Raw genomic sequence first — 10461 nt, 5'->3', positions numbered from 1 at the left:
GGAACTCAAAAACCACTTTTTGAGCCGTACCAGGTGAATTTCGGCCCCGACAGTGGTTCAGAACCGACTGTCTCCGAAAATTACCAAAATTTACCACAAAATAGGAAATAAAATTAAAAGACTAAAACTCAACTAGAGTTTCGTCTAATTCTTTACCGAAATTTCCCAGAAATTCATTTTCGAATATATAATTAATAAAAATATTAATAAAATCTTATAATTCAAATTCGTAAAATTCGCGGTGGTACATAGACTCTATGAGGAAAGATATATGTCGATCCATAAGGCATTCAATTCCAATTACTCCCACAAGTACTCTCCTATTTCAGCTCAACATTCTATGTATGCTAATGCACATGTTGGGGGTTTAAAATCAGTTGTTAAGAATACTAATTCTGGATTATTGCCTACTCCTGTTCATCCCTTGAGAAATTCGAATGTAAAGCGGTGAAGACGTGCTGAAATGCAACTTAGAAGGGAGAAAGGTTTACGTTATTTTTGTGATGAGAAATTTACCTTTAATCACAAATGCCTTAATAGACAGATGTTGTTTTTGCAATTAGTGGAGGATGATGACAATGAGGTGTAGTTGAGGGTTGAGTAGGTGGAACCTGTTCTTGATCACCATCTGTCCTTAAATGCATTAAAAGGAGGTATATGGGTTGGTACGATTCGCTTCTTGGCTCATATTGACAAGCTACCCATCATTGTGCTAATTGATGGGGGAAGTTCTGATAATTTTCTTCAGCCCAGAGTTGCAAAATTTCTCAAAATGGCTATTGAACCTGCTCCTATGTTCAAAGTCATGGTGGGGAATGGGAATTATATGTCTACTGAAGGTGGGGTCTAAGAGATTATAGTTCAAGCTCAAGGGAATTCATTTCAATTGCCTATTTTTTTGTTCCTAATTTCAGGTGCTTATCTCATTTTGGGAGCTTGTTGGTTGAAGACAATTGGCCCTCATATAGCTGACTATGAGACATTACAATTGAAGTTCATGTGGCAAGGCAAGTTCACCTCCCTCACAAGTGAACAAGAACTCATTCCTACTCAAAGCAGAACTTCACCACCTAAGAAGATTGGTGCATACTGATGCTATTGCTGAGATTTATAGTATGCATGTATTGGAGAATGAGGTTACTTCTCTTCCTTTCACATCCTTACCTACGAAATTGAACCCTGAATTAACCTTACTATTGCATACTTAACAAGAGGTGTTTTCTACACCTACATCTCTTCCACCCTCTAGGTCTCATGACCACTTCATTCCATTGCTACAAGGCTCTGACCCTGTTAAGGTTAAGCCTTACGGGTACCCTCACATCCAAAAAGCTGAAATTGAAAGGTTGGTCCATGAACTGTTGCAACAACGTATTATACAACCAAGTAAGAGCCCTTTTTCCTCTCCCATCATTTTAGTGAAAAAGAAAGATGGTTCATGGAGAGTATGTACATATTATAGAGCCCTTCATGCACTTACTATCAAGGATTCCTTTCCAATTCTAACTGTGGATGAACTGATTGATGAGTTATTTGGTGCTTGCTTTTTTTCCAAATTGGATTGAAGATCGGGATATCATCAAATCTTGTTAAATCCTGCAGATAGATTCAAGGCTGCTTTCAGAACTCCTCAAGGCCATTATGAGTGGTTGATCATGCCCTTTGGATTGACCAACGCTCCAACCATATTTCAAAGTTTGATGAACAACATCTTCAAAGGTTTACTGAGAAAATTTGTGTTGATTTTATTTGATGACATTTTGGTCTATAGTTCCTCTTGGCAAGATCATTTGTTTCAATTAGAAGTGATCTTACAGATACTGCAGAACCATAAGCTTTTTGCAAAATTCTCCAAGTGCTCTTTTGGAGTTCAACAAGTAGAATATTTGGGCCATACAATCTCAGGTGTAGGAGTTGCTATGGATACTATGAAGCTTGAAGCAATCCAACAATGGCCCTAACCAACTAATTTGAAACAACTTAGAGGTTTTCTTGGGCTTGCTGGCTATTATAGGTGATTTGTCAAACATTATGCTTCAATTGCTGCCCCTTTGTCTGATTTACTTAAGAAGGACTCCTTCAAATGGTCTGAGTTTGCATCAGAGTCATTCTTGCAGCTTAAGTAAGCCATGACCCCAGCTCTAGTACTAGCTGCCCCTAATTTTAATGCTCCATTCATTCTTGAGACTGATGCATCAGGTTTTGGCATTGGTGCAGTTCTAAGTCAAGACAACCACCCCATTGCCTTATTCTCGAAAAAATTGTCTCCAAGAATGCAAAGGCAATATGCTTATGCTAGAGAATTTTTTTGCCATTATTGAGTCCTTAGCCAAATTCTGACATTATTTGTTGGGGCATAAGTTCGTGATTAAAAATGACCCAAAGAGTTTGAAGGAATTGTTGGAGCAATCTCTCCAAACCCCTGAACAACAACAATGGCTACCTAAGTTTCTAGGATATGATTTCAGTATTCAATATAAACCTGGCAAGGACAACATTGCACCTGATTCTATATCTAGAAGTTTATTCATAGCTTAGTCACAACCTATAACCATTTGGCTCGAAGAGTTGATCAAGTTACAATCTAGAGATGCTGTAATAAAAGCTTTGCTCAATACAGTTGGCACTGCTGCTTCGACACACAATTCTAATTATACATTATGGAAAGGTGTTCTTTTGTTTAAAGGGAGAATCATGTTTCCTGATAATTTGATGCAGGAGTTTCATGGATTAAAAACAGGGGCACATGCATGTATGACCAAGACCTTAGCCTCAATAACTTCTCAGTGTGTGTGGCTAAGAATGCAACAGGAAATCAGAACATTTGTGAGGGAATGCTCCATTTGTCAACAAGCCAAGATCAAAAATATCATGCCAGCTGGACTACTTCAACCACTACCAATTCCTAATTAGATTTGGGAGGACCTTGCCATGGATTTCATCACAAAGTTACCAAGTTCCAATGGGTTAACCACTATCCTTGTTGTTTTTGACAGACTTTCCAAGTTTGGTCACTTTATTCCCTTAAGAATTGATTTTAATAGTAAGACTATGGCAGAGGTAAGGGAAGAAATGTCTTCGATAGGGGAAGAAATGTAACACGTGGAAATGAGGTAAGGGAATGTAAAGCAAATTCTTTTATGGACAAAGAGAAGGAAAGAGAATTTGTTATTGAGAATGAGCACGTGGCAGAAGGGGAAAGGAGGAGAGGTTTAAGGAGGAAAAAGAAGAATTATAAATGACATGATTACGTAATGAATGGCATGAATCAAGTGTGATTTCTTCTGCCTAGTAGTTAGGAAACTTTTCTGATTTCCCTACTTTTCTTTCTGTTATCTTCTGCTTCTAAATTCTACCTTGTACTCAGCCACGAATGTCTTGAATTCATGAGCTATAACTCAATATCATCTATCTTCTTCTATTGCTGATTACTTCGTACTGAGTACAACCTTGAATACTATTTGTTGTTCATTTACACACGTTTCATATATCTTTTTTAATTTCTAAAAATAGTTTGGCAAAAAGTAATTAAATAAGACACATATCATAATTTTAACGGTTGAAAGATAAAACTTATATTTTAATAAAATGAGATACTTTATTATTTTGTTTTTTACTTTTTAGCACATCATTCATATGGTTTAAATGTTATTTATTTTTAGATTTTAAGTAAAAGTCAAACACAGTAAATAATATGTGGATAGTATGGAAACTTTATATTATAAGAGTATACATATATAAGTTCTGTGACTTTCTGTTCACATAGGAGTTAAAACTTGGATGAAGAAGCATATATACAAAATAGTTATGCAATTCAAAAGAGATTGATTTATTATCCAAAAAATGTGAGGAAATATATTTGATAATACAAAAAGATATTGACTAAGCACTTTATACGTGGACATTGTACTTGGTTTCTTTGAACTATAATTACATCATCAAGTGTGCCAGTTGAAATAAAATTGTTATAACTTAACTAAAGATGTTGAGAATGAGTTTTTAAAGATATACTTGCATTAAGTATTTGATATACAAGGTTTTCTTGAAACTTGAAAGGTGATTCATAGATGGTTTTCTATACTTTACAAATAAAGGTGATTCATAAATTTTACCCTCATACCATAAGAGAGAAAAATCACCGGAACAATTTTAGGTGATATTTGCTTTCCTAACTGTAAATAAAAACTGTTTGCAAGTTAGTTCGTATCCAAGCGAACTGTTTAGATAGTCGTTGGATAGAAATAACATTAATCTAAACCGTTAAATTTGTTACTGGTTATCTCTTGTATGTAGAAGTCGGTATGGTAGACGACTTCAATATAGTACAGATGTCGTTTTCATCCAAAACGACTTCAAATCTGTAATGAAGTCGTTTTGGACCAGTACGACTTCTATGTTGAAGTCGTTATCACATCAAACAACTTCATTCTTAAGGTCGTTATTAGGCAAGACGGCTTTAATAAATAATAAAAATACATTGTAGCTCATCTGGTAAAATCCATAGTTAAGTTGTACTTTACCAAATGGGCTACAAGAAATTTATTAATTTTTTGAAGTCGTTTTCTCTCATCCCGACTTTTATACTGAAGTCTTTTTCTCTCATACCGATTTCTATACTGAAGTTGTATAATGCCATCACGACTTCTAAAAGATATACAAAACGGTAACCAATAACCACATTTTTTCATCTAACAGCTATAAAGCAGTTCACTTACAAAAGAACTAATATGCCGTTCGCATATTAGCCATGGCCAAATAAAAAAGGAAGTACACCATGTACATGCTTTACTATTAGTCACAAGAACAATATAGGGTCAACTATAATCAAATAGTGAAAGCTAAGTAGATCTGTTTTGAAGAGACGCATCCAACCCATGTTTACAGACAAGTGTATTTATATTTTTGATGCTATCAGGACTAAATTTTATATTTTTAATATTATTATTAAGATTTTATTGTTGTCTACTTATTTCTACATAGATAAGTCTCTACTTAAGTCTTTCTTTACTTTTAATTACCAACAGAAGTTATGATAGGTCATACTTGCTTTCTTAACCATTAACAAATGAAAAGGGAATTACACCACGTATGTACATGCTCTCCTATTAATGATTTGAAAGAATGAAGAGATTGTTGAGGCCAGTATTTCTACTAATGCCACAAATTCATTCAAGGCTACACTTCATGAACAAATTTTAATAGTTTGTTTTTATTGATAATACATGTTTTCTAATTGTCTTTTAAGGTAAATGCTTCCAACTCATCTGCTTACATGACAAAATCAGAATTGTGGGTTGGTCCAGTCTATTGCTCTTTCCTTGTGCCAAATTCGCCTTATAAGTATGCAGAAAACAAGGCAAGGTCAGCTATAATCAGATAACAAACAGTTAAAAACGAATGGTGTGTACAAATGTGAGTTGTTAGATTATGTGGGATTAAATCGATCATAAAATTTCAGCACGAGTAACGTTACTTGTCGATTAAGTTAAATAACATTTGTGTGACAGGAGTAAACTACTCAGCACCGGCCAAATCTAGGTTAGAAGTCTGCTAGGCATTCAGGAGACATGACATAACAAACACTCCCATGAATTTGTCTAAGAGATCAAAATTTGAGGACCAATGAAACAGTTGCGTAAGGGGTTCCATATATCAAAGTTCATCTTCGGTTGCCATTTTCTAGCTTAGATGTAAACAACAATAAAATGAGATGCATACCACTAGGGAATAGACAAATAAATGTAAGCCAATGATCCTTTCACCACTATGTAAGCCAGTAAATATCTAGTCTTACTTGTTTCATTCGAGTCGATAATACAAGGGATTAGCTAAGGAAACTGATGTCCTGATGTATCCACATTATGGTGCCTTGAACATGCAATCCACGACTACCATCGCCTTACTAATGATGTGAGCAGCTACAAAAGAAAAGAATAAATTTTGTATCAAGACTCCGTAATCGCCAACGCTTTTGCTTATGGCTATTCAATTCATAAAGATAGCATAAGGGAGAATGTAAATTATTTGCACAATTAGCTCAAAATATTGAGAATATGTTTCTAAAGTGAAATTAACAGTGTCTAGGCTGTGTAAAACTTAATTTTAATAATTAAAAACTTCAATAACTTTGGCAAGCACAAACGTTGATTCCACAACATAATTTAGGTTGCAATTGTTCCTGTATAGATTTCAAGTTAGAGTTGCATGTCCTTTTCTGTTATTGTTTTAAAATTATGATTGCAAAAGAGAGCATTCGAGATACATGCATCAGTGATTAATTTAGCATTTTTTCATTACCTCGTAGTTTATTCTGTGCACTTAGAAAAACATTTTCATGGATACAGTAGATATAATAGAGGTGCAAGTACAAGTTAATGTTTATATAAATGCAATTGTATGGGAAGGCCTCTTCAAGCAGTTTCTAAGAGTTAAAAACCTATTCTGGATACCAAGCTTTGTCATGCAATTAGCCATAAAAAAATTAAGAACTGAGAGTTGAAAGAATATATACCCCAAAGAATTCAAATGGACTACCACGGCGATAGACATCACTCTTCTTGCTATTGTCAACCGGAAGAATAGAGTATAATAATGCTCTGAATGTGATAAGTAAAACAGCAGTGCTTCCCAGACTCGCAAATACGAATCCGTAGTTTGGTAAATGACCTGATGCTGCTGACCTTATTGCTATTCCTACCTGCCAAGAAGTTAAAACATAATATTTCATTAGTTTAAGGATTCAATTTACTTGGACATAATTTTTTTTGCACAATATTTCATTATTTGCAATATCATTCCGTTTCAAATAAATGCCCCTCATCTTACAGGGATCCCAACAGCCCAAGACTTAGCAGTAGCAATGACACCCTTTGGAAGGCCCTTCATTCCGCGGCCATCCTCCCCGTAACCTCCAAGGAAGTAACCACCTAAAAACCAGCCTGCATTGCATTGAAACACATCCAATTTTCGAATTTCACATATCGCCTCTTCAAAATTGTAAAGCTTTTAAAATACCAATTTTAGTCTTTTACAATTTCAAATAACAATGCTACGGAAAACAGGCATACCAGCTATGAAAGGATCAGCAATGTGCAGCGTCTCAATGTCGAAAAGTGAGAGGCCATGACTATACCTTCCAATTGTAGCAAACAAAAGCAGTGCCAATACATCCCCACCAGCTAGCAGAGCCACACGTCTGCGACATAATAACCATTTTACCCCTAAACCCCAAATGAGTTCTGCATCTAATTTTCTTTTGCATCAAGAAAAGCTCTAACTTGATCTCAAAAAATGCAACAAAGTACCCTTTAAAGTTATGCAACAAACCCTGCTATGAGATATAGTTGGTTTGAAATTAGTTAGGTTAGTTATAGTTTAGTTGGTTGTTAAGTGTATTGTATATATACGCCACTATGCTATTCATTTTAGGTAATCATAAGTGATATCATTTGATGAATGCAAGTTCAATTTGGATTCTTTCTCCCTTACTCAAAGAAATAATTTCACTTGTGATCAGTTATACTAGCCTATTCATCTAATACACTTACTAAACAACTAAACCATAATAACCAAACTAACTATATTTCAATATTTCATATCAAACCCCAGATGAATGTTTGCAGCAAATTTTCATTTTTTATGAAGAAAACCAATAACTTGATCAAAAAATACAACATAATAACCCTTTCAAGTTTTACCAAAAAACCCATATGAAACTTTGCAACAAGCTATAATTTTTATGAACTAAAACAATAAAGGGACCAAAATAAATTACCCCCATTTTTCAATACGGGCAGAAGAGGTAAGTTTCTCGAACTGAATAACACCCTCCAAAGGAACATCCTCAGGACCCACGAAAACAGTTTGATCAGAAGAGGATTTGGTAGCAGAACCTGAATCAACACTTCCCTCAGCTTTGGCGAGTGTGAGATGCAAGGGTCTTTTGGAGCTTCTTGTATTGATAAAATTGGATATTGGATAGTTCAACAATGGTGATGTGTTTGTTGCAGTGATGAATTTTGATGGGGGAGATAGAGAACAATTTGCAGACATGGCTCCACAACCACAAGGAATTTGGCTAAGGAGTAGCATTGTTACTAATTACTAATAATAACGTTGGTGTCAATTTTGTTGTTGTGATAAACTTCTGTAGTTAATGTTCTCATTTGTTATTATCCACACAAAATGATAATGCAATCGCCATATCCAATAGGAAAATTTTCGGCTTATGCACATAATGTTTTTAAATTAGTGAATTATATTGAATATAAAAATTTCGTTTGTATTCCTTCAAAAATAATGGACTTGGGTCCTCTGATTTTGCTCAAAATTTTTAAAAAAAGTAGAGGAAGGTTAGGGTAAATAAAAATGTAATAAAATATTATTTTTCTATTTTGGAATTTAGTGTAACATTAAATTGAATAAGTTAGATGGACTTTTTGTTGTTGTTGATGAGGTTATAAAATTCATTTCTCAATCTTTCCTCGGCATTTCTCCTACTTAAAGATTATGTGGGTTTGTGGAGATGAAATCCTCTCTTGAACAAGGAGATCTCTTGACATTTAACAAACACAAAAATCTATTTGTCTAAATATTTATTAATTTTTAAATTAAATAATATAAAATATTAAAAATTTCTCATTTTCTTTATAATCAAGTACTAGAGGGTCCAAAATTAAAAATGAGTTCAGTCTTAATTTGGGACATCAAAGCCATGTGACTTTGGGTCACTTGCACAATTAATAAAATTATATCACTTATATTTTAATCTTATTAAATATTTTTTGGGGTACATTTATTAAATATAATCTAAATGTTTAATTATGTGAAATCAATTAAAGTAATCAATAACTTACTCATTTTTTTGGTACATCGAAATTACAAATAAACAATAACAGAGAAACTAACAAAGAGGAGAATTATCCAAATCAAGATACGACTGGCAGTTCGGAGGGGTCTCAACCCAAATCTAGAGAGTTTCTAATGAATGGGAGTCTAGTCTGATGAAAAATTCAACACAATAACAATGGAAACTATAACAAAGTATATGTAGCGGATAATAATTTCCCCAACTTGCTAGAATCTATAATGAACAATAACAAATAACGCAGTAACTAAGAACACACAAGGGACACTAAAATTTTAACGTGGAAAACCTTCTCAATGTGAGAAGTAAAAACCACAAACACAAGCCAGTCAATCAAGCTTCACTATAATCAAAATAGAATACAAGAGTATCTCCAAAATACAACATAGAACATGCTCAACAATACGACATACAACAAGGCAACAAGCTTGAAAATGAGAACACAAAGTTGTAGAAAAAACCAGAAAAACGGTTGCATTGCATTTAACTTGCATTTTAGGACATAATTAGGACATTATGATTGTTTTTAGCTTTTATTTATCTTTGTTCGGGTTGAGCGAGTGTTTTTAGCTATGTTGTGCAGTTTGAATGAATTAAAGCAAAAAAGAGTAGAGATTGGGTGCAAGGAGATTGAATTTAGTGTTGAGGCTATGCGAAGAACAACTGAAAGACCAAAAGAAGTCATAGATGTTATATTATATTCCTATTTTTTTAGATTTGTTTTGTAGGGCTTAGCCCAATATTTTGTAATTAGGATAAATAAGGGTTCTCCCTTAAGGACTTTACACTTTTTTACATTACAATTCTCTAATTTAGAATTTGGGATTCTCTTTTACATCATGAGTGAGTAATTCTCTTTGTTTCTAGGATTGAGGCTATGCCCTTTTACATTCAATAAATACTTTTTCTTACTTCTATTTCATTGAGTGTTGTGATTTCAATCATTAAACTGAGTTTTATTCGTGTGAGTTGTCTGACCAACAAATTACACCTCTTAGATACATTGGGGAAGGACTGAGAGATGAACCCAACTATCCGACCATTCAGTTATTCAAACTAGAATCCTAATTCACGAGAGTAGTATTAGGATTCTCAGGGGTTTCTAGAATTCACCTTGGGTTGCTACGAAGCGATTGGATAGAAAGGTCCAAGTAAATGATTTGATTGATAATCGTACCACGAGAGTAGGTGCGACTTCAATTGAGTACACGTGCCTGAGCTCGACAGAGGATGACACATATCAAATAGCAATTCACCCTCACAACTTAAAGTTCATGAAAAGGAGCAAAACAAGGATTTGCGAGTGTAAGACGGTAACCCTTATCTTGAGAACTCTTCCTAAATTAAATTTCAATCCCTTTTGATTATTTTCATAATTATTTTTGGCAATTGTTCTAAATTCAATTTTATTCCTTATTTGAGTTAAGTATAAATTAATTGTTATAATTAAAGGAGTTTTCCAGTCCTCGTGGGATCAATATTTTATTACTTGACGACATAATCGTGCACTTGTGATTTGCCCTAGCAAGTTTTTGGTACTGTTGCTGGGGACTGTGTCAAAATTTCTTTAATTCTCAATTAATTCATTACTTTAC

At 34.1% G+C, this 10461-nt stretch overlaps 1 protein-coding gene across 1 annotated transcript; it reads right to left on the bottom strand.

The window, feature by feature from the left end:
- LOC109343230 lies at window positions 5453-8142 on the bottom strand. The gene is made up of 5 exons (XM_019581428.1): window positions 7775-8142; window positions 7068-7195; window positions 6826-6938; window positions 6512-6697; window positions 5453-5918 (listed from the first exon to the last, which is right to left on the bottom strand). The coding sequence occupies exons 1-5, from the start codon at window positions 8089-8091 to the stop codon at window positions 5889-5891; spliced, it is 774 nt and encodes a 257-aa protein (XP_019436973.1). The 5' UTR covers window positions 8092-8142; the 3' UTR covers window positions 5453-5888.

This window comes from Lupinus angustifolius, chromosome LG03, assembly GCF_001865875.1.
Source record: "Lupinus angustifolius cultivar Tanjil chromosome LG03, LupAngTanjil_v1.0, whole genome shotgun sequence".
Lineage (NCBI taxonomy): Eukaryota > Viridiplantae > Streptophyta > Magnoliopsida > Fabales > Fabaceae > Lupinus > Lupinus angustifolius.
This window is presented reverse-complemented; position numbering and strand designations above follow the sequence as displayed.